The sequence below is a fragment of the Pecten maximus genome, chromosome 2, assembly GCF_902652985.1.
Source record: "Pecten maximus chromosome 2, xPecMax1.1, whole genome shotgun sequence".
NCBI classification, from domain to species: domain Eukaryota; kingdom Metazoa; phylum Mollusca; class Bivalvia; order Pectinida; family Pectinidae; genus Pecten; species Pecten maximus.
In genome coordinates, this window is record NC_047016.1 from 17,573,613 (window position 1) to 17,599,950 (window position 26,338).

A 26,338-nucleotide genomic window follows, 5' to 3' on the forward strand; every position below is an offset into this window, starting at 1 on the left:
CCACAGCCTCCCAAAACACACATACGCACTCATCACACGCATACATGTCGCACGCACGGGAGGCCGTCCTTAAATGACCTTAGCTGTTAATAGGACGTTAAATAAAATAAACCTAACCTAACTTTCATATTCCTGATTACATACTGAGGCAGCAATTATAGTTATTTCTATTTGTTGAGATCAGACTCTGCATTTTTGCATGAGATGGTTTTAGAGAAAAATGTTGTTCAGTAATGTAATAGGGATAGGCATGATATGTTTGTGTATATAAATAGTTATCTTATATGTCGTATATATATATGTTATAGGCAAATGTTACCTAGTTTAATGTTTTAGGTTGCCATTGGCCTATTTTTCAAAGAGGGGGGGGGGGGGGGGGGGGGAGTGTAGCAGGAATGAATTGTGTAGGTTATATATATTAGAACATACCTCGTGTTTCACTTACCGTCGTTAGTTATATACCGGAAGTCTAACTACTTCCGTTAATCTATTCTAGTCTGCACGTGTATTTCGATAGCCAGACGGGTGCGTTTAGTCGCAGGTCAGCTCATTCTTTAGCTTCTTCTCTCTCTCTAACTCTAACCGTGATGTAGTAGTGTAGGGTACTTTATATTATTAACATTGTAGTCACATATTCTGTGGAACCGGGATGGGGTGGTTAATTACACACACATCTGTATACCGGTAGGCGAAGTTATAAGTAGCTACTGAGTAGGACAGGGTTATATATTAGGTGATAGGGTAGTAAGGGTACGTATATTTCTAGGTATTATTGTTTGTATTTGCGTATGTATAAACTCGTCAAATGTCCACGGGGTATACTAAATGTGTTATTGAATGTTTATCTGCCTTTCTTGCTTATTCCACTTATAGGCTATATATTACTTATACACAACGGAACCTCGAGTACAGAACCTGGGTACTATACTTCACGACTAGACAGGTGTACCTCGCCTGTTACAGATTACAAGACTAGGAAATCAGTGTTCATGTAAGTTTTTTAAAATCTATATATAGTTAAATTATAGGGGAAGTATACAGGAACAGCAGAAATCCTGCACGTAAAATTGCTGATCAATTTTCTGTCATCACTATTCAATGGACTTTCTACGTATCAGTTATAGTAAAGATGGAGAAGTAAATAGTTGTTACATATTTAAATTTGTCCACTATCAAAAGATTATTGAAATAAGAGATCGTTTTAGCCTATGTCGGTGGCATATTACGGTGAAATTATTTTGAAACAAAAAAACAGTAGCCAGTCTCCCTTCAAGTACAATTTAATAATACACTCGTATTTTATGATTTGAAATTGTATGTTTCACCCTGTAAGTTTCCCGCTACATATAACATCATTTGGTCTTCTGGGTTGAAAAGTAGCATACAGCCACGTGTTGGTTAGTGTCTGTCCAGTGATTTTCCAAATACAGTCCAGCACATAAAGCTAGAGTCCGTATTTGGTCAACATTGTATTTACAGCTTACTCCTTTGCCTTCATGGAAATAAAGGCGGTCATCCTTTGCTAGATTTAAGGTAATCCCAAGTCCAGCTGCAATACACAAGATAAACATGTTATTCAAATCATGATTCGTGTAGTTCACAGCTGTTTTGGTTCGAATATTTAGTCGCAGGGGTCAAATATGCTAGAATCTTGATAACCAACTGGTCCACAACCTATTATTTGGTTCTAAGCATGCTAGGGAAAAGGGCTATCAACTTTGTTCAAATTAATGAACGTCCTATTAACAGCCATGGTCTTTTAAGGACGTGACTGGTTCGTGAGGTGGAGGAAATCCGCAGTACCTGGAGAAAACCCCACGGCTTACAAAAGAACCCCTTAACAACGCAACTCTATTTCATAATGAATATGTACTTTTCTATCAATCTTTCATCGGTCAGTTGTATGTGGTCGGTGTTTTTATTGGTGTTCGGCTTTTCTTTTCACTGCAATAATAACTTAGTTTTGTTGTCTCCCTCTACCCTGAAAATAATCTTAAGATTATTTGCATACGTGTAAATAAGCACCAATCCGTGTAAACGAATAATATTTTCAAAGAGGGATTAGTTGGGGATTTAATTTCGTTTATTTCGAGGTTTTAGGAAACTCACGAAATAAAATCCCGACGAAATTGTGACCGTACGAAATAAAATCCAAAGTAATATATATGAAATAAATTAGAGATCTTAAATTGAAAGTCAGTGGTATGTCCGTATCAACATAATATAGACATATATATCATTATCTGAAACAATGAATGTCATTGATTATTGCATTGCCTGAACGACACAGCTGAAAAATTCAAATTTATCTGTACTACCGGCCTGCCAATGTGAGTATAGTCTTACAATGCCGCGTTCATTGTGTATAACTATCAGGCCTGACTGATATGATCGACCTCTATCCAGTGACTAAATCTCACTCCACCCATGATTATTTACCTCTGTTTTGTCGCATCACCATCCACTCGAAAAATTTTACCTACCATACACACAATTACTAGTATATTACTCGTTTATTATAAAACCTTACCCCACCAAATGTATCCCAAAAAACTAGCCACTCTTTAATAGCTTATATATGGTCAATGTACGTATTTAGAATACGTACGTATATGATGGAGCTGATTCTCTTTGGATATCCCATACAGCGTGACGAAGCTAGTTTCCTTGTGATTGTCATTGTGTATATACTCTGCCTCCAGATTTAGAGTGTCCTTGTTTATAGAACAGCCAAACTCCCTATTTAGGCGGGTTATCGCATTGAGGTATAAGTCTGCAGATATTCCTGGTGTACATAAATAATAAAATCTTCATTTAAATGTTAAATCGGACAGGATGTTGGATGTTTAACTCGTTCAGATGTCTGGCAGAAAAGTTATTTTTAGATGATTGTAAACGAGATTATATAACAAACAAAAACAAAATGTTATCGTATATTAAATCAAACGTGTTTGATGTTTCTTTTTAGCCTAGTAGTTTCTGTGTCACCAGCCTAACTCTCATTTTGAGATTGTGACTTAACCAGGATTTGTATGACGAATATGATCGAGGATGCAAAAGACGCTTAACGCTCTGGAACAACGGGCCTTACTGTTTGCAAGTATCCTAGCTATTCTTAAATTTACTGCTGGCGCATCGCGGTTGGAAACGTTCTAGGTTGATAACGTACTACGAATGTTGAGCCAACAGATATATCGGTGTGCTAATTGATTTGGAAACAATACCCGATGATAAAAAGAAATACAGAACGTTATGTAGTTCGGTGTAGCGGGACGTAAGTCGTTCAGTATTCAGTAATTATTTATCATTTGTACGACGGGTTCATTTTATAGTTGGGTATAAATTGTGACAATGGGCAATAGACGAAACAACATCAAACTATTGAAAATGTAAATATATATATTGGTTCACTCGCGATTAGTTAAAATGAAAAAGTTGCAATTTTTACTGGAATCTTATGATACAGACCAATATAATTATGTTGGTTCATCATTTTGTATGTGCTTTTTTGAAGGTTTTAAAAGATCCTTTATACTAGATATGCTGTTGTATAAACTTTCTCTTGTAAGTAGTAGATACCCTCTCTGAGTTGTAGATCAATGTAATCGAATAAAAAGTGTTCAGCGGTAAATGGTACCATGCACGCTATGCGGGCAAAGGCAACCTCGTCTCAGCGGTTGTCTCTGGAGCAAGGTGACCATTGACCGATATATACTTTGAGTGTAATTTATTATCTACGCATTTACTCTATTCAGTTTGCCACTGTGACAATAAACTTTAAAGGAAATTGTTTCATATCGGTAAAATGAATTTTAAAATTGTAATCGACTACGGTATACAAAACGTCTTCAGGCAACATCTTAAACCATTAAACAAGTTGGTAGCATCAAAGAAGATATGTTACTATTTGAACATAGCTGGCGCTGTGGACGTACCGGATGAAAAGGACAAGGCCCACCTGATAGGGTTACAACACCGAGAACACAATCACCGCCCCCTTACAACCATCGCAACCGCCGTGAAATGAGACGCAAGACCAGTACACCATACACCTCTGGAGTGTGTGTTCGTTAGCCAATAAAAGATCGGAGGAGGAGCCTAAAGTCTGGTGCCTGTCAAATATCGTACATACCGACCGACTGAACAAAGGTACACCAGGGATATTCATAAGAACTTGTCAACCCAAACGGTTATGATTCGTGTTGCGCCAGCAGTAAGAATATCAATGTGCATAAACTACAATGTTTTTTATATATATGTTTGTTGCCTTGGAAACAGGTATTTGGCAAGCTGCTGTTTCGCAAGTGTGACACATGTACAAGAACAATGATACAAAGTGATGCTCTTACAATTTAATAGCGGAAAGTTTTTAACTGGCTTACGTAAATTTAGAGATCAATAGTCTTACTTGCATGGACTGATGAGGGGAACATAGTTTAATTTTGTATTGTTTTACGCCATATTAACAGCTATAAAATTTTGTAAGGACGACCTCCGCGCTGTTAAAGAGATTTATGCGTCGTGAATGCTTTGTGTATTGGGAGGCTGCGATATGCTCGTGTTTGACTCATTCAGATAGAGCGGAACTGTTTATGAGCTACCTCGCTGAAGGATACTACCAAAATCAATCTCGTGCAAGTGAAATTCGGTGATTATTGATGAGAAGTAATGCTGATGAAAGTGTTACAAAACTACGTGGCAGTTAACTTCTTTTGCACGAGATTAACTTCCTTTCCTCTTTCCAGTAAGCACCAAAATTCTAAACATGACCGTGCTCTATACCTGTAGGGTCAAGGTATGCGTTTTCTATCTGCTCCTTATTTTGTGTGATATCCAAACTTATGATGAGCCGACATCTGTCTGAAAAAATTGCAAAACAACTTTCATATTGAAGCAATATAAATAATACCATCCAGATATTGTTGAAGTGCTATATATCCCTGTGCTATCCACATGAATTTGCATGCATCGCTTTGTCGTAATTAAACCGGTGCTGCTGTTTCTTTAAACCCTTTTGGGCGTTAATTAAATTTTGTGTCGAACGTTGCAAAGACTTTGAGGAATAGCAAATAAGCAAATCATGAACACAAATGATTTATAAATTGAATAGTCTGTACACTGTCTGTGATGTGTGGAAGTATTACAAATTGACACATAATAAAACGTTTCTAAAATATCACATCATTGAAGAGAAATCCTGATATTGCATCGGTTGTGAAAGTTTTGAAAAGAGGACCTATGATAATATGATATGGCGATATTAGAGTCAATACCGGATGTAAAATTTCAGCCTGAGCCTTGGTAAGCAAGTATTAATGTTATTAATCAAATAAATTGTGAAGTGGACGTATATGTTACTCCTGAAAAAAAAATTTATTTACGATTTGGAAAATTCAAATTGTTGCATTTTTCATAGACTTAAGATCGCTAAATCCTTCACATTTACCGGTTGTCTAAACATTCTAGTCACCACGATCCTATTCGAGTGACCAGATACCAATCAGGGAATAACATTTGGGTACAAAAATAGTGCTATATTGCCAGAATACCCATATTTCATGTATCGGAATAGTCAATATTCGCAGACAAAAAGTAGGATAGCCTGGCCATGTGTAGCAGACAAGGCAGAATTGCAGAAAAATCTAATTATGGTCATTATACTCATATGTCAAAACAAGATTAATTCTGTCATTGGGATAAAGATACTTGATTTAAAATAGGTTTCCGAAAAAAAAAATGTGAAGACATTTTGTCATTTTTGGTATAAAAAAAATATCATATTTCGCAATGTTCGAGGTTTTTTGAAGTTGTTACCATATTTTTCACATATCTGAAAGAATCAGTTTACTTGAATATCACTGTTGTGTTAAAATTATTATATAGATCACAAATATACATACTTTTGTATCGGTAATATGTAGTGTTAACTGGCTTTGTTTACATGTCTTTTCAGAATGTGACACTTCAACTGTACACTGCAACTATGAAAAATATTTACCTGTCATAACGTTTGATAACAATTTAAGCCGTCGTATTTGGTCCTGATATTTCTGGTTCTGGAATCCACCACCAAGCCACATGATAACCTTTACCCCTGGCATATCCCTAAAGGGAGACAATTCTTAATTGACATGACAAAATGAAACGCAAACATTCCATGACCGTATAAACATATAATTTTTTTACTGTTATGTCACCATTAACGAAACAACCAGATCGTATACAGATGAAAACTTGTGTTTCAATACAAATACTTTGTGAAACCATTCGTATTTAAATTTCAACATTCCTCCTTACCATATATTAAAATACGGGTCATGAAGATGACTTTAGGATGTACACCTTTGTTGTTTCAATCGTGTTCGATACTCGTTTTGATCTTGTTTAAGTTTGTTTTGTAGTGTTTTGACAAAATTTTACCTATCTAACAAAGACGAATCTAACGAAATCAATAAGGTAAAGAAATACTATTTGTGTCGGTACTGCTAGCATCCATACTTATCTGACAACATATAATAAAACTGTATGGATTCGTCCTGTTACATGTCAAAACAGCAAAATCAAAATTACATATTATGGTAAATTTCAAATTTCCAGAAATGCAAACGAAAAATTAAATAGTTATGAAATAAAAGTTAAATACGGGATTTTTAGACATCACAAATGTGTACATCCTTTAATGATTTTCTCGTCTCTGATTATAACTTCATCCTCCCTCCTTATCAAAATAGATGTTAAGGATCACATTTTGATTTGAAACTTTCATGAAGGCTCATTTGTTTACTTGACAAAGGAAATGTACGTTTCCTGAGCCTTGCAAACAGTTATCAATAGCACGTTGTGTTGAAGATAAACATCTTTCAAAATAAGTATAACTTTCGTTGCTAAAAAAGCAAATTACTTATGTGTGAACATTAACTTAATACAATTTATCAAGCTGAAAATTTCCAAAGAGAAGGAAAAATGAAACATGCGGTCTATTGCACTATATATTACCTTAGTCGTTCTATTCCTACGTCGTAATCTCCTGGTATACTTTTAATGCATAACTTGTTTCCATATATCCCGAACAACTGGTCAGATGTCTCGGCTAGAAATTCTACAAGAGCACATTCTCCATTAAAAATTATTTTGCATATTTAATGTACAACATCAAAGGTAATGTAAAGAAGGCCTTCCCTGTTTACGAGATGAGTGTGTGCAGTGCGTGTTTTAGAAGGCTGTAGTATATTGGTGTTTGTCTCCTTGTGATAGCACGAAATTGATATCTCCTTAACTTAATTAACCTGCAGTGATCAAATAAAGACAGTTTAACAAATTTATGTTTTGATTATCATTCAATATTAACTTATTACAATGTCATTTGAATAATCGAAAAATATCGTCTGCACATGTAATCAAAGATTACCCGCTACCTGCTCAAGTGAGGTTTTATTTATTTACACATTTGATTCAAAGTACGCTCAAAATTCTAATTGTATCTTGCAGACAAGAGAGGCCGTCCTTAGCTTTTGATATTACAAAGCCAAACATTGCATTGAATGTGGTGCGTACGAATTAAAATTGCCTCACCACATTGCCCGATTGCCCTACGGAAAGGGTGTTACCTGCTGCCCCATTGGCAAGGTGGCGAAAGGGACGAAATTGCGGATATTACATGAAATATTTTTCTAACCAACTCTTTTTTTCATGATGCCTCCGTTGACAATGCCTCACATTTGAACGTTCGCTCTGTGACGAATGCCTTTTGGGTCTGTCCCTTGGCCGCGACATAACTGAATATCTTAAAATGGTTATTTGTACCCTTGCATAGGGAAAAGGTTGGTAACTTCGGACAGTTTTCAGAAAGTCAAAAGCTTGCACGTGTAACGGTTCGAATTTCCCTTCAACCCAGGTTCTTAATTTACTTAATAGTACCTTGCTTTGAATATATAAGCCACACAAAAACTAGGTACAGGTCCTACATTTATTCAATAGTCCATCATTGGCAATATAAAACTAGTAACCATAACTATTTACAGCACCACAGAATAAAACCATCTTCCACACTATCATACACGAGGCAGCTATTACCCGAAAACATAGACTGAAAGACAGAAGGAAAGTAACCAGCCAATGGCTTCTGTTAAGTGTAAGGAAAGTATAGAAAGGAAAGAATAGAAAGGAAGTAAACAACCAACTTGCATAGAGATACCAGCCAATGGCTTCTATATCTTCATAAACTTCCCACACATACTCGCTACATTCACACATATAAACTAGCACCCTTTTCCATTCACAATGGTGCACATATATTAGCTTACACTGTTTCCAATATAAAATACACAATCATAGTTACACGCACACATTCCCAAACTATATACATACTCTCATACTACATAAATTTTACATTCTGAACACATATATTCACACTCACAATTAATAATTAAACTATAATTCAACAAAATGCTCTAATACATACACAAATATATACTTCTACTAAGGGACACAACTCTCAAACAAAGGTACATAACTCGCAAAATCCATTCCTGTTACACACGTATACCTCTAAGATAAATACAGTCAAACACGAACGGGTCCCCGCTATGTTGTTTTGTTACAATCATCGCGTTTTGATACACGAATTTTGAATGGCTGGAGCATAATTCGACTATAATATACAAAACACAAACCGGTCAGGTTGAGGCGGATATCCTTATTTTCTTTATCCTTATTATTCCTTATCTGTCATATACCCGTTTTCCTGCAATGTCCAGTGGGGCCTTGCATTCACACATGCCATTACGGTTACGGTCGTCCTGTTCTTGGATGAACGTCCATTAACATTTCTCATGGACTTGTCTGCGATAACTCTGGGTGGGTTGTGGTTAAAACTCCTACTTCCAGATATAGGCTGGTTTGTCCTTCAAGCCGTGGTCGTTCTGCAGATTTCCAAGATTATCAAAATACTTTTTGACAACGACAGGGTTTATCTTGACGCCCTCGATGCTGCTAAATTTTCCGGTGTTCTAATTGTCAATTCTGGGTGGCGTTTTTTACACCTGCCCACCAGTCCTTTGTAGGATTAATATGTTTAAAGGGTGTTGTCCTTAACCTTCTGCATATCTCACTGTTCGGGATAACAGTTGACTCATTGTTACCCCGACACCGATTCGAGAAGCATCTTTCACAGCATCAACGATTTTCTGTTCTACTTGTTCCGGGAGTGCAGGTTTTCTCCCGGGTTTATTTGGGCTCCAATCGTTCACTGATCTGGTCCATTAATGTTGATTTCGGAACACCGTACTCCTTAGCAGCTTTTTTTTTTTTTTATAGACATTCGTATTTCTTGTACTGCCTTTACGGCTAGCAGTTCCTTGTTGAAGGACAAGTATTTTATTTTCGATTATTTTTTTTTTTTTTTTTTTTTTTACTTTGACTTTGGCATTTTCTGAAATAAAATTATTGGTGTTTGATACAACTAGATTGACATGAACCCAAATCATATATGACAAAGAACACCCCCCAATTAACGATATGTTATATCATATGATAGATAATAAATTATAATATATATATGTTTAAGTCAGTAACATGTAGGTACCAATGACAAAAAAAAAAAAAAAAAAAAATCGTATTAATTTGTAATTTAAACTATTTCATGGATAATATGCACCGAGACAACCGGAATAGCGGACATTTTTGCCAAAATGATTGCAATTAATAAATGTCCGATATTAAACTCCTTGGTATTTACTGAGTAGTCTAATTTCGGACACCTTTATTGGTTTTATTGCGATAAATAATTAAATTTCATCATTTAATCAAATTTTATATTGTAGTTAAATATACAATGTCACAAACATTTATTCATTCATTTCAGACACATTGATACAAACATTCTTATATTAATAACTGTGTGAAGAATTTTGAATGATACTGAACTTCAAAATTTCCCGGTCACCGAACTCCAGGCCACCAACACAAAAATCCGGAATAAATTACCGTCATGCCGTTTTATACATTCGACATTGAGGTCTTGTAAACGTTTGTTTTGACGCGGAAGTTAGCGAGTCCGAGGTTGCCAACTTCTCTAATATTCAATATTTACTGCTACTACACTGATACATGCTACAGTGGAACTTCGTTAATTCGAACTCGACCTGACCACGAGAAAACTTCGAGTTATCAGAGTGTTCGAATTAAGAGAGTTGTCATTCTTGGTGCAAAGTTTGGTCAATATTTGTAAACACAATATAATCATTATAACTCCGCTCTGTCGCTCATCAGTTAAGTGCAAGGACTGGTCAATACATGTAAATGTATATGTAATATTTCGTTCGGTCACTCGTAGTTTGGTGTAGTTTTGCCGATATACAGTCGCGATAAAGTTTCTTTTGCTTAGTCTCTTCAATAGCGATCTGATGTACATGTCATGTTTGCAAAAGGAATAACTATAAAATGGTATTCAAGTGAATAACAATTTATCAATGTTATATTAAATAACCGTTTAAATTTTAACAGATTATATGTAAAACGTAACAGAACCATTACCTTGTATTGGACATATAAAATACTGTTTGATAGTCCTACTTACGTTTTACCGACAACCACGCCATTTCAATGTGTATTAGCACAGGAAGTCGGGCTGCGCATGCGTATAAAATGTTATTATTACTGAGTTGGCATGTTATCCGATGTAATTGACAGCGCTGACCGTTACAGACGTACTCTGAACACCTTGGTAGTAATTGCGCTATTGTTTCAGCAGTTTACAGATTTGAGAGGCACCGGTTTTATTTCTACAACTGTAAAAACATCCGCCGACTAGATCTACCGGTGTGTCAGAGATTAATTCCGCTTGAGTGAGCGGGAAGATGAGGTGTTGACTATCGTGTGTACTGTTATCGGCAGAAATTATCTTATGTAAGTAAAACAGTGCTTTTTATCACCTACAGTTATTGTTATAATATTCCACCGACAATTTCTTTAATGAATTTATGAAACACTTATAATAGAATATAATAATCGGTAGGTTTGTAGAACCCATACAAACAGAATTTTGATGTTGAAAAAATGCCGGCGTTTACCACAAAAATGATACTTCTAGTTATTCGATAATTTAGGTAGGATTTTTATTGTTGGGACCAAAATTTCACTTCGTATTATCCGAGTTTTTCGAGTTTGTTTTACTAGGATAAAGAGAAAATTCGGCCGGGACTGACGAAGCACTTAGAGTTACGCGGGGTATTCGAGTTTTCCGAGTTCAAGTTAACGAAGTTCCACTGTACATGATACAACCTGGACACTCAATCCGGTCATATTATATTGACAAGAGTCGAACCTGTCGTCCCACTCCATCAATGCTGAGTGCTAAGCAGAAGTAGCAACTGCCATGTTTAAAGACTCCAGTATGTCTCGACCAGAACTGAAAGCCAACCAGGCAGGGGCCAAACGTGAAAGGGAGACATTAGAAACAAGGAAGCTATTAACAGAAAGAAGAGAATAGATAAGATTCCAAATTTAGTCGCCTCTTACGATCATGCAATGGGGCAGCAAGTACAACTCTTACGCCCTACCTGCAATGTATTGATTAAGTGTAAAAGTTTATATGTTACAAATATGACCTCTTCCTATCGCACGGTCCAATACTAACATTTGATATCTTGATTTCTTCGAAATATTAACGCGGTCCAAAGGCGTTCGATTTAGCAGAGCTTTACTTATTTCATTTACATAAAACAATGGAATTAAACAATGTTCAAGCAAACACGTTATATCCACACATGCAATATATAAATATATCCTAGTATCGTTTTATTTAACCAGATGTAAACCAAAATATATATACATTTATACTAATCGCTTTAGTAAAACTAAGCAGAGGAGTTCTTTGGGCTTTAATATTGATTGGATTTTATATTGTTTAACGGCTCATCAAGATACGTTGGTTTACGGACGGCCTCCACATTTGATTATGGTGAGTGCGTTTGTACCGATAGGAAACCGCTATAACAGGAAAACAAGAGACTCAGAAGGCCTGTATCGCTCACCTGGATATTTCAGTAATCATGGCAAAATAATCTCAAGTACCATCATAATTATTCTCCTACTCTTTTGCTGATTCTACCAATAATGGTTCACACAAAGTTTCATCAAGACTAGTAGCGATTTAACGGGAATGCTGACGGACACTGCGCGATGACATAAGCTCGCCGGCCCTTCGGGTCATGTGATATAAAAACAGAAGTGGCAAGTAACTCCATACCTTTTGAAATGTCAACCGGAATATATGTAACACTTTTATACTTCGTAAGCAGGGCGTCGATAAATCCTCTAGTTTTCTCGCTGTTACCACTGCCCATATCAACAAGAGTCGGAACTTCAGATACATCTTGTAGTATTTCCTACTCAAAAATGAGCCTTCGTGAGTATGTCATTATCTTACTTAAATATCAGTAATACAACTGATTTACTCATATTACTACCAGAAATAAAAGCAATGAAAATTAGTCAATTACCAAAAACGTCTGGTAAATAAAACCAAAAGATATAAATTTGCTTGTTAAATTATTACCAAATAAATGTTATGCAAATGTCATAAAAAACGTCTTTTTTTTTTTTTACGTAACAACATGCCTGATTCCCGGCGTGTTCACTTTCTTCAGATAAAGGAATATTTGAGTTGTGTATCATATTACTCCCGATGAAAAATATGAAATTTTGTGGGTTTTTTTAGTTGCTAACAAAAACGAACACATCGCCTCAATTAAAGTTTCAATATACATGTACATATCCAATTGATTAAAAATGATTTGTTCACCAATCATAGGATATATTTCTTTTATTCGCGAGATTTATCTTACCTCGATGTTGGCGGAGAGAGTGCTTATCTCTGACCTGTAGAAGTAGTAGTAGGTGTTGTCAGAGAGACATCGGTCATTGAAGACGGACCCTGCCTTATCATAACGGTACCAGACCGGAAGATACTTCGGGGTTGATGTCAGACCCACACGTAATGCAGCCGCATTATCCATAGGAACGAACACGTCACTGCAATGCAGAATTCGATATTTAGTAACATTTGTAGCATGTGAATAGTGTAGAAGCATTAAATTAAACACAGTTGTGTTTTTGGTCCAACGAGACACAACAAAGACAGAATGACTGAAGGGAAAGGGATATGTTATCCCAGGCAATTAAATGTCTCAATTGGTTCTGATAAGCATTTCCATTAACTGTCGGATATGCAGGTGAACTGTGAATTCGAGCTTTATTTTTTGGGTTCATCTCTTAACTTTCTAGGTGCTTAACGGATAACTATGTCCAAATGCGGTAAAATGAGCCATACATTTCCAGCAGAGAAAATATCTCGAAAATAAGACTGTCTTCCAAGCTTGAGATTGGTTGGTCCGATAAAAATACCAGGATGTGATCACATGTCCGTTATGTTACTTATGTCTTATACTGTCTTCGATACCTTATTCAGGTACATTTCTATAGTCACGAAGTTGGGAGATAGCGGTCGTCAACTTTTAACGTCAAATATAACGTCAATATAAATCCTCTTGAAAATAAACCAGCATCAAAAGAATAAACGCGAAAAGATATTTTATTTTTTTATAAAATCCCCGAGAAGAATAAATAAAATTGACGGCGGTGAGTACTACCTGTCGTAACGCGGTCCTCAACATTACTACACACTGTGATAAGGCTTATGTTGTTATGAGAAATGAATAAAAAAATTCGCAAATGCTTCCAAGCATGCTGAATGTACATGTGTAATACTACCGCATTCGTGCAAATTGTCCATTAGGAAAACTTCTACTTTACTTATCGAGTTATCTAGGACAGTAAGGTCAACCCCTGGGGCCTCATGATCAAAGTTTTCCTTGGTTTTACATATACAAATATGTAATATCATGTCCAGATATTAAAAGCAAAACCTATGACGAATTAGTTGTTTATGTAATGAATTTAGCTAATTTTCTGTTTCAGTTTGATAAATTCTAAAGAATTCTGCAAAACATTCCCATAACGGATATGTTTTCTGACGTTGTGGATCTTTGTCCGGGTGTGTTTGTATGGTAATACAAAGTTTAGCATATCACTCATCGCTATAGTAAATGGATAGGGATATAAATGGCAAAGTAAATATGAAGATTGGCTTGTATAGCTGAATACCCTATTAACAGCTTTGGTCACTAAAGCCGGTATCCCATATTTGACGAACTCACATACGGCTTACCACTTTCAAGCTACTGCAAAACGCTTAAGATTGTAGAAATGTCAGTGTATTCTCATTATTTTTTCTAACTACGGTTAAAAGACGTTGTCAAAGTCAAATTTGTATCCTCTCTACTTTTCAAACAATTGTCAAAACTAAAACCCACGCTTTCATGAAAAAATGACAAAAGGGGTCAATATAAAGCACATGTTCAACATATGTCAAAAAATACCAAGGAAATAATCGATAGAATTTGATCATATACGTAAATGTGCTCAGGATAAGGGAAAGTGTAGTGTTGAAAAGTATAAAAAAAAACTGGTAACACATAACTTACATAACTTACCTGAAACCCAGCTACGCTATACTTGTATTGTGTTCATTATACCAAATTGAATACGAGCACAAATGTTCAAATGACGTACACTTTACCAGCAGTGTGAATACGTGATTGGTGGAGTAGGTCGAACTCAGAAAGTATATGCGTAAACTGTAACAGCCGATTCATTCATGTTTGTTTTTGTACTTGTAAAGTGTGTTATTCATACGAATTATAATCTTGGATCAAACTTCGGCCGGCTAAAAGATACCGATCACAGTAATGTATTTTCCCCTGTGTAAGCTGCTTAGACAGACCTATAATAGCGAATAATATGTAAACATCGATGGTACTTAGGGCACACAGTTTACAGTTTAATCCATCTTCACAATTACATATGATTAAAATATCACCGATGGTAGTTGTGGCAAATCCTTAGACAGTTGTTAGGTCAATATCTAGGTTACAATTTTAGAAAGGAAAATCCTTGTTAACTTTCTAGCTTCTTCAGTCCCTTTAGTATTTATAATATCTAGGGGGCGGTGTTGAAAGAGGTTGATTGATTATAGCTGAATAGCTGGCCCGATGGTCCAAGAACAGATTAGACCTATGACATCAGAATCTCCAGTAACACAGTATCGTGAGGTAATAGGCTTCCGGTACACTGGTTATGGGTAGTGAGTGATTGGATTTATTTAGTTGAGCGTGAGGATAAAAATACAGTTTTTATAGTTGGGGGCGGTGGGGACAGAGGCAGAAGGACAATTGGTTGTCCTCGGGCCAAGACATACCAGAGTCATTAAAAATGGTGGTTGCTACTTCTGCTAGCACTCAGCATATTAGGAGTGGAACGACTGGTTCGCCCATTGTCAGTATAATGTGACCGGATGGGGTATCCTGCTGTGTGTCTTTGGCGGTATGCTTCAGTGAGGTAGCACTATAAATAGGCAAAAGGTCTGGCCTATAACAGGGAGACTTAACAAGAACATACCGCAGCCACCTAAAACACATATACGCACTCAACATACGCATGCAAATCGCACGCACGGGAGGTGGTCCTTAAATGACCTAAGCAGTTGATAGGACATTAAACTATAATATTTTATCAACAGAAGATACTGTACGATCACTGCGGATGTGTAACAAGAAAATGTTGTATATGTACGTGAATAAACAATGTCTGCTATCACTGTTATGCAAGAGTTCACGCCTTGTTGACGTTAACGACGGAGGCTGAACCACTAAACATCAGAATGATAGATTCAGAAGATGACGTCTATATGGAAGACAGACTACAAAGAAAGAGACAGCGCATATATTTATATATATACATACATAAACAAGTAATTCTCATTGTGACAAACATTGATGCAAAATTCTGTTTTTCATGAAATTAATGCACAACCTTCGAGTCTATGTTCTATGATAGGTGTACAAAATATTACTCAGATTATTAAACCATTCTCAGGAAAATCATATTTAAAGATTGGAATAGAAATAAAGAAAGATATGCTAATTCTGGTAGCCTAGCAAAGAACAAAGGAAAGACATCTTTTTTTAAGTACTTTTTTTAGTTTGATGGTATGCCTTTTTGGGCTTAGATAAATTTGCTATAGCATTGAAGTTTTCTCTAGGTTGAAAAAAAAACCAAGTTGAAAGTTGAAATTGAAAAAAATGCTATTTTTTTCAAAGCAAAGACAAAAACCCTTGGTTTTGTTAAAAATCAGAAAGATACATATCCGGATCAAGAAAAGGTCGAGGCCGTGTGAAAAATAGTAGCTCTAAATTGTGTTGAGGAACTAAGAGAGTTTATTGGAATGTGCAGTTACTACAGAAATTCTGAAAGTTTATATAAAATTTCTCAAAATTGCCGAGCCTTTAATTATTCTGACAGACATGCGAATTCCCATGGACGGATAACTGTCAATCAGCATTTGATCAATTGAAGGGAAGTCTTTATGTAGAACCCTTGCTAGCATACCAAGACGTTAACAAACTTTATAGGATGTACACAGATGCTAGTGATAGTGTGTATTGGGGCATTTTTCATCCAGCCTTGTGAAGAAGGACTGAGCATATTACATAATGTAAGGCACATGAAGCCATTATATTATCTGTCTTGTAAACTATCTGACATACCATCTAGTTAGTCCAATAGATATAGAGAGAGCTATTCATGATGCAATACAAAAAATAGATCACTTTTTGGATAACGCTAAATTTGCAATAAGGACTGATCATAAACCAACAAAGTATTTGTTGGAGTCGCCTATGCAAATGCAAGAAAATTAGAATGATGTATACATATATAACTGGAGTTGAGAACACATGCGCTGAATGGTTGTCAAGACCCCTCCCCCCTCCCCTCAGGATGATAGAGCTAATGAGGAAGTGACACCAGATTTCAGTGATATGACTTTTGAAATAAATACATTCCATTCAAATGGATTCAATCCAAAAGACTATGTTAATCCTGAAATGGGTTAACCTATTATGACAACTCCAGAGACAGATATCCGGTTGCCAGGGGAATATCTTGTATTGTATATCCAATCCAGATATTGACCTAGAAGTGTCAAATTTAAGATTGAGCTTCAGAATAGTACCGCAATACCATGATTTGGTTTGTTTTTGTTTAATGTCCTATTAACAGCCAGGGTCATTTAAGGACGTGCCAGGTTTTAGAGGTGGAGGAAAGCCGGAGTACCCGGAGAAAAACCACCGGCCTACGGTCAGTACCTGGCAACTGCCCCACGTAGGTTTCGAACTCGCAACCCAGAGGTGGAGGGCTAGTGATAAAGTGTCGGTACGACTTAACCACTCGGCCACCGCGGCCCCCGCAATACCATGACGAGAGTGGACAAGACATTTGACGCCATAAAGACTGAAAATTGTTGGCCGAATATTACAAGCAGCTATAAGAGTATCTTCTTAGCTGTCTTTTGCCAGAGGCGTAGTTCGAGAAAACAAAAAAATATGAGAGAAAAGAGAAACAAAAAACATGCAGCAAACGTACTTTCGTATCCTTTTGCAAAAATTTGGTTCGATGTCGGTGGTTCTTTTCAGAAAAACACATCAGGAAATAAATACATAATCAGTTTTGTAGATTCGTACAGTGGCTCAACAGAGGTATTCGCTGTTGCTGATAAATCACCATCAACTGTGGCTCACTTATTACTTGAGTACATAATAACTAGATATGATTGTCCATTACAAATTATCACAGACAATGGGAAAATGTTAAAAAAGTGATGAAAGAGACTTGATAGGAAGCATATATATCAATATATGTCAGTTGATGAGGAAACGAAAAAGAAAGATTTCCCCCATACCCATTAGCGCTGATGACACGTGAGGTTCTATCTCGTGCTCAGATAACAAGCTGTTAAGATTATGTGGGATTGCTTGTTAAATATAAATTCATTATTCAGATAAAGATATTGAGAGATTATAACACAAAAAAGTTTGGAAATCAGAAATTGAATAATTTGATAATTTATGAAGAGCTGAATGCATCAATGTTAATACACGTGACAATGGGAAAAGGCCAGGTAAGATAATCACTTTGCTAAGTTATGTAATGGTATCCAGCTGAAGATGGGAGAACATCTGTAGAGAATAACCTCTATACCAACAATAGATATCAACGACAATCTACACCGTTGATCAATTAAACAAGAGACATTCAGGTAGGTGTTTGAATCATTTGTATTTAAAGAGAGACAGAAAATACTTTAGACGTATTTATTCAAAAGTTGAACAAACATTCCATTTGCTTACGTCAGAAGTGGATTATTATACGGATGAAGTTCTTAAAATTCGCTTTTTTGGTGAGTAGTAGTACGTGACCAGAATAAGCTGATAATACTATTACGACAGAGACTCAAGTTCAAGTTCAAGTTTTATTTTATGTGAGTTTCACATGTCAATACAATACCTGATTAAAAAAAATGTACATCAGAACAATAAAATACATATTGACATCCAGCCATTATTGGCTTATGAGACACTAATTACGATTAAAATCTATTAAAAGCTATCAATTATGCTATCCGTTATTGTTAAATTATACAATGATTAAAATATATAGATTATCAATGTCACATACTTATTTTTTGGAGTTCAGAGACTAACGCTAGTCTGTAATAGTTATGGTATTATCAGGCTACACATGAGCCTTGAATTAATTAGTAAATAATTGTGCTGCATATTAATGAGCAAATTGCTCATCTTAATAATTAATTAAATTTCACACTGGATATATGAAAGTGTAGAACATGGTTAGTCTCTGGCTAACCCTCATATATAACAACATACAAGATATTACTTTTAGAAGAATTAAACATACCAGGGTTCACGCAGTATGATATACATTTGTATATACTATAACAATGCTATTGGCATATTTTTCCTGCGATTGTACATGTTAAAAATAGTAGATGCTAGAAAATGTGGCTCTGCGCTCTGCATTATACAATTTAACTTTTCTGTATCACTCATATTATCAAAAGAGCCATTTTCCAACTGCATTTTGGTAAAAAAGCTATGCCTGATATCTGAATAAAAATCACAGCTTATTAAAAATGTTTTTCATCCTCCACCACCCCTTTTTTACAACATATACATAATCGTTGGCATAGAGGGGTTATCGGTTTGGTATATCTGCCAGTTTCAACTGCCAGTGGTAAGTTACCACATCTTTACGAGGCTAGAATGCGACGGTGGTTTTTTTGAATATTACATTCTACATATTTTTCACGTGACAATACATGTTTACATAATCTGTATGTTCTCAACTTATTTCCATTAATATTACCACTATCATTCCAAATTTTATTGAACCAGTTCATCCTATCAACACTTTCTAATTTATTTATTGAATTTATTAGGAAACATTATGGACGCAGGCTGAAACCCTCTATATCCATATCCAGTAAATTACAAAGAAATAATAATTAAATAATATCAGTCCGGTGCAATGTACATGTAGCATTTGGAGATTATTGTTCTTTATATATAAACCGGTTATTTTTCCAATAATTGTCCAACAGGATTTCAAACTGATAAACAGTTTCTGCATTTATGACATGTTGGGGAAGACTGTTCCAGAGATCAACAATTCGATAGCTAAAGAAGTGTTTCCTTGCATCCCGTCGACATCGTTTTTTGAAAATTTTCTGGGAGTGACCTCTAGTTCTGTTATTATTGTCCATTTGGAAAAAGTTTTTCGTTACTCGACTATCATATATATTGTTCATTATTTTAAAAACATTGATGACATCTCCTTTAGTTCTCCGATGTGAAAGTGTTGGAAGATTTAATCTTTCCAAACGTTCCGAATACGATAGCGTTTTAAGTCCTGGGATGAGTTTAGTTGCCCTCCTCTGCACAATCTCAAATTCCAATCAGATCAATATCGTTAATTCTGAAAGGGTTCCAGACGCTCGCAGCATATTCAAGATGGGGCCTTACTAGTGCTTTCAAGAGTAATGTAAACATTGATTCATCTGACATGTATTATTGTCTTTTCTCAGAAGATTTAATTGAGAGAACTTTACACTTCTTTGGGTGAAATTTCAGTAGCCATGTATTTGACCAAATTTGGAGTTTGTCCAGATCATTTTGAAGTATTTGAACATCATCATTGCTGTTTATCTGCCTGTATAGTTTAGTGTCATCTGCAAATAATGGCGACTGGGAAGCTGTTATCTCGGGAAGATCATTTATATATATTGCAAACAGAATTGGACCTAGTATACTTCCTTGGGGAATACTGCTGATTACTGGGTAAGTTTTCGATGATTTGCTTTTGACAATTACACGTTGGCAACGATTACTAAGGAAGTCCTCAATCCATTTAACAAGCTTTTGACTAATTCCGTATCCTGTTAATTTCTTTAATAAACGTTGATGTGGTACTTTGTCAAAGGCCTTCATGAAATCCATATATATAACATCGAGTTGACCGCCTTTGTCTATTATATCTGTCCATTCCTCGAGTACTGCAAGTAGCTGGAGTTGGGTTGATCTGCCTGATATAAAGCCGAACTGTTTAGAGCTTAATAAATCATTTTTGTCCATATGTTTAACAATACTATCCCTTACTAGCTTTTCGAGTGTCTTCACAATTATACTAGTTAAACTCACTGGTGTATAGTTTCCAGGATCAGACTTTGCTCCCTTTTTAAAGATTGCCGTAATATTCGCTTCTTTCCATGCTTGCGGTAGCTTTCCATCTGATAGAGATTTGTTGAATAGATCGGCCACGGGTTCGCTTATATTTTTTCGTAATTCCTTCAACACTCTTGGATTCATATTGTCTGGGCCTTGAGACTTATTTTCATTTTAATTTGAAAGTAGTTTTTCTACGAGTTGAGAATTAACGATAATGTCCTCAAAAGGGAAGGTTATATTTCTAGGCTTAAATTCTGGTAGATCTCCTTGTTAAAATCTAGTTCAGTTAAAACAGTTTTAACTCTTGATTCCCATGATCGACCTTTAGATAAAGACCAAGTATGAATATGATACAAAAGTCTATCGGTTCTGGTTCCCTTCAGGCGTAGCCAGTATCTTATAACTTCAGTTTTTTGTTTGGTTCCACACGAGTTCCGTCCAAGATTACCACGGAGAGCGGCTGACGTTGCGTTTTTACTTACTCCTAGGAAAAAGCGACTGGCACGGTTTTGGACAGCAATAATTTTAGGGTATTTAGTTAGTCCCCAAAGCGATGCACCGTAAAATAATACTGGTTCTACTAAAGTAGTGTATAACTTTTCAAAAACGTTGAACAACATACCTCCTGCTGCGTAGCTTTTTGATATTACTGCACTGAGCGCTCTACTGACCGACTTAGCTAGTTCGTTCGCAGTATATTTCATGTCAAAGAACTCATTCAACCAGAGTCCAAGGTACTTGTACGAGTTTATAAATTTAATATCCGTTTTACCACATTTAAAACTGAAGTCTGGACGGTCTTTTCCTTTTGTGCGGAAATGTACAATATTGGTTTTATCAGTATTAATAACCAGTCTCCACTACACCAGGTATTTACTATGTTCAGCATGGATTGCATGTCTTCCTCCGACTCTGACAGTAGGACAATATCCTCTGCGTACATGAGTACATGATGATTTCGTCTACTGATATACCGAGTTGCGCGTCCTTAATTTCCTGCGCTAAATCATTAATATAGATGGAAAAGAGCGTCGGTGAAATATTACACCCTTGCTTCACTCCGTTGTTGACAGCGAAGAAGTTGGTTAGATTGTTGTTAACACGCACTGAACATGACATATTGTCATAAAGGGAAGTAACTGCACCGTAGAATTTCCCATTGATACCTATAGAATAAACAATGACGATTCACCGAGTCGAATGCTTTCTTCAGATCGATAAAGCAGGCAAATGTATGTTTGCGAGATTTCCTTCTATTATTAATAATACTATACAAAGCATAAAGATGATCCATGCAGCTCCTCTTAGCCCGGAATCCATTTTGTTCATCCACTAAGATATTATTAGTATCCAGCCACTTTGTCAGACGCATATTTAGAATATGTGTATAAATTTTACTAGTTAGTGGTAATAAGGTAATCCCTCTATAAGACATAGGGTCACGAGTGTCTCCATTATTACTTTTTGGAATAGGTTGAATAATACCGCGTTTCCATACATTAGGAATTTTTCCGGAGTTAAAACAATACCAGATAATACGAAAAAGTAATTCGACACATACATCATTCTTTAAAACTTCTGAAGGAATACCATCAATCCCGGCTGCTTTGCGATTTTTAGAATGACATATTGCTTTGTACACTTCCTCTTTTGATATAGGTAGGTTTAAAGGACTGGAATCGTACTCAAGCATATTGGGTATTGTACCATCCCTCATATTCCTTTCATTGGAAAGGCCTAGCTTACCTATTTGTTTCCAAAAACCACGGGAGTCTACTTCATCGCACATTGTTGATAATTCATTTTGTTTCTCCATCTGGTATTTCCTCTTATATTTACGATTTATGCTATCAAAACATTTCCTTTCAGTAAGGTATATATCCTTAAGTCGTTGTTTTTTGGTTCCCGAGTGGGTAGAAATCCATAATTTCTCCTGTTCTTTGACTTTATTCCATTGCTGGTCAAGTTCGTCATTCCAATACGGTTTGTAGAAAGATTTACCTCCCCTTGGTCGATTTTATGCACTTTAGGTTAACTTCCATTTCATGATTTATAAAGTTCGTAAATTCCTTATATGCTCTGTTAGCTGAGTCTTCCTCTGTATAAAGAGCTTCTATCCGTTGAATAGTATTGTGTAATAAGTTCAGGGTATCTGGGTTGTTCATAAAACTTTCCGGAATGTTCTTAGTATTATATCGTTTGGAATCCATTGCTGTATCCGTGTAATGTGTAGTGTCCACATGTTTTGGCATAGAGATATTCCAAATTAACATAGAGTGTCCTGGTAGCTTATCAGGAGCATGTATATGTAGATCCTGTATTACTTGGGTCATCCTCCTTACATGGAATGACTGTACATAATGTAACTGTTCATGTGGCATAATAACATAGTCTATTACAGATAAACCTCTATGCGATACACTTGGAAAATCATTTGATGATCCAATACGTCCATTTAGCATACAAAAATTTGTGTCTACTAAAAGTTCGAGAAAGTGATCTCCATAATTATTACTATTGTGGTCCAATATGGATCTTGGTGAAAGATGATCTACTCCTTCAATGTAATCCTGATCCTCACCGCATCGGGCGTTAAAATCGCCGCAGATGCAGATAATACCTTCTGATTGGTACATGTATATTTGTTGAAGTAGAATGTTAAAAAAGTCAACATGATCCACATTACGGGTAGAGTTAATTGGTGGTAGATACCATACACAAACACATATAGAGTATTTGTTTATAACATCTGTCAGTTTTATCCATAGTATTCCCTCTGCTGTGGTATCCATAATATGCAATGAGAAATTATTTAAAAGTGTTTGTTTGATAAAAACACCTACACCTCCTGATCCCCTTTTAGCACTGCGGTGAATATCCTTTCTATTATGACTAATGAATTTATAACCGTCGATTTGTATCCTTTCAAATTCACGTAGAAATGTTTCCGCAACAGCGAATAAATCAAAATCATAGTTATCAACGATTGACTTACGGAAATCCATGTTGTTCTTATCCTTCAGTGACCATCCGTCACAATTCCAGAAACCAAACTTCAGACCTCCCTAGTGCCACTCATCTCTTTGTTGATACTGATGGTTCCGCCGGTTGTTTACATGTTTATTTCGACCACCGCGCCACCTGTCGTGGTTTCCCTTGGACTGCCAGCTGTCACAGTTCAGTTCAGTTCTTTATTACTTTAAACCATTTGGTTTATCAGTACAATGCATATATATACAGTGCAGACAGGAAAAACAATACCATATGTACAGACACACAACACACTCGCAGCGTACACGTTTGTATAGTGTAGAGAGACATCTCACATAATTATTCTCGATACAATATGTTCTCACATTAAGTTTCTATGTCACACATGTTTCATTATTCCCACCTTACACTATACGTTACTTACTTTCTATGTCACACACAACGTTATATTCTCAATTTACATTTATACGTTACTTACGTAATTTTTCATTATTGTTCTCACAATATATTTATACTTTCCTTACAATACATTCATTTATTATACTCCATTACATTTAAACGTTAATCAATTTACATTCACTAATTTTCTTACATTACATCTACCCGTTTCTCACCTTACATTCAATAACCATCTCACAATACATTGAGACGTTACATTATATTATCTAATCTAATTATCATATTTAATACAACCACGGCTTCGATACTACATTACTATTATTACGATATAAGACTATTTGTGCTCAACTCTCTCGCTTTTTGTTGCTCAATCTGATAAATTTTGCTAAATTTGACAAATCTTTTCTATTATCTGTTTTCATTAATTGCACAAATTTAAACATACTAGGATTTTGAGTATAATACCTCTTAATACACTTACTTCTTATATCTTTAAAACATTCGCATTTAATAATAAAATGATATTCGTCCTCGATATCCCCGCTATTGCACGATGTACAGATTATACGACATATATCTGTATTATTATAACGACCTCTCTCAGTATTTAACTTCTGTGACGACAAACGAATTTTCGATATTTCTTTCGAATTTTGAGTCCCTATAGATTTTGTTAGATATTTCTGTAAACCAAAACCCTCATTAATATATTCGTATAATGAACACTTAGAAGATGACTCTATCTTTTCTATGCAGTCTTGTTGGAATATATCATACATTCTACGTTTTATAATAGCAATATCTTTGTCTATTATATTATCACTATGCCAGATATATCCTAAACCCATTCTATATAATTCTTCTCTGATATTATCTGACCAATCACTTCCCTTCTCAAGCATTTCTTGATAAATAGCATTCAAAATACAGTTATTTGTAGTCTTTAATTTAATCCAATATTTAAAAATTCTCAATTTCCTTACAATTGCCATCGGTATTCTTCCTAATTCCTGATATATCATATAATTTGCTGTACTTTTCTTAACTCCTAATAATCGTTTACAATAACTCAAGTGCAATTTTTTCTATACTTGGTGCTTTGTGAAACCCCCACACTTCACTACTGTAATTTAAAATAAAAACGCGGCTGGTGTCCTTGACCTCGATCGCGATCACTAGTGGTGTGAAAACCCGCATTGTTAGCTTGAATGTTGTCGCGTCGTATTGTGTTGCTTACGGTTTTGTTCTTCACCGGTTTTGTTCCGTATACTCTGTAGTTGTCAAATTTTCCCATTTCTCTTAACACTAGTATATGTTCTCGACATGCTTGCACGTGTGCCAAGCAACAAAGACACGGTAACGGGAGGGGCCTATAACATAAAAGACTATTGTACTGTGCATGGAACATTTTACAGGAACACGTGATGTTAGTTAATATTAGTTTTCAATTATTTCACATTTCATAGATTTTAATGATTACATTCTTGATTGATTCTGTCTTATATGACATTTCGAGAAGACACTATTTCCTTAATATGAACAATACTATTATTATTGTGTGGTGTGATAATAATACTCATTTTATAAGGATGTGTTGCTAATTATCAATAACTATGTGATGATAATTAGTAGTGGTTTTCTTCTTGACTTTTAGAGTGGTTCTAAATCTACTATATGAAAATGATAAATGTGTGTTATTTTTATTACGGCTTTTCACCAACACTCTTTAAACGACTTCTCAATAGCCAAGAGACCAGGGAACTTGATCGGCTACCAAGTATGTGCAAATGGCTAAATGGTGTATAGTTGGATAAAAAGACTGGTTGTATAGTTCGGGGGCAGAGCCGTGTCCTGATGTCATTGTACATGTACTATATATACAATGTGTGCTATCAACTGTTATGCAAACGTTCACGCCTTGTTGTGTAACAGCCACAAATTGCCTTTAAATTCAGACATCTGTAAAAGTCTGTACTATAACCGATATCCTATAACAAAATGCTGTCGATAGAGTTTGAAATGTGCTAGGATAATTACAATTAGAGTTTGTAACACGCAAAAAAGTTATTGTTTTGATTACATGATAAGCAGTAAGAAAACCGTCAACGACGTTACCGCTGTGACAACTACTGTATACTAAGCAATTAGTATGATTATTTAAACACGCTCCGAAGCGTAATGCTTTCAAACATTGCAAAACAGGTCTTGCCTGTTGAGACCTGTCATCTTCAAGACATTGTGAATAAATG

At 35.7% G+C, this 26,338-nt stretch overlaps 1 protein-coding gene across 4 annotated transcripts in view; it reads right to left on the reverse strand.

Annotated features, from left to right (window-relative positions):
- Nucleotides 1-1,264: 1,264 nt before the first annotated feature.
- Nucleotides 1,265-26,338, reverse strand: part of LOC117319931 (histidine N-alpha-methyltransferase-like) — a 34,004-nt gene continuing 8,930 nt past the window's right edge. For 2 of the 4 annotated variants that reach the window (XM_033874655.1, XM_033874641.1), the window contains exons 2-8: nucleotides 12,846-13,032; nucleotides 12,248-12,386; nucleotides 6,997-7,099; nucleotides 5,999-6,105; nucleotides 4,783-4,860; nucleotides 2,609-2,785; nucleotides 1,265-1,549 (exon numbers count right to left, since the gene is read on the reverse strand). In XM_033874655.1, coding sequence (XP_033730546.1) covers nucleotides 1,353-1,549; nucleotides 2,609-2,785; nucleotides 4,783-4,860; nucleotides 5,999-6,105; nucleotides 6,997-7,099; nucleotides 12,248-12,386; nucleotides 12,846-13,016 — 972 coding nt within the window. In that variant the 5' untranslated portion in view covers nucleotides 13,017-13,032 and the 3' untranslated portion in view covers nucleotides 1,265-1,352. Of the gene's footprint in view, nucleotides 1,550-2,608; nucleotides 2,786-4,782; nucleotides 4,861-5,998; nucleotides 6,106-6,996; nucleotides 7,100-12,247; nucleotides 12,387-12,845; nucleotides 13,033-14,552; nucleotides 14,701-26,338 lie in introns of those variants that run through there. The other 2 variants (XM_033874649.1, XM_033874662.1) reach the window with 2 other exon arrangements.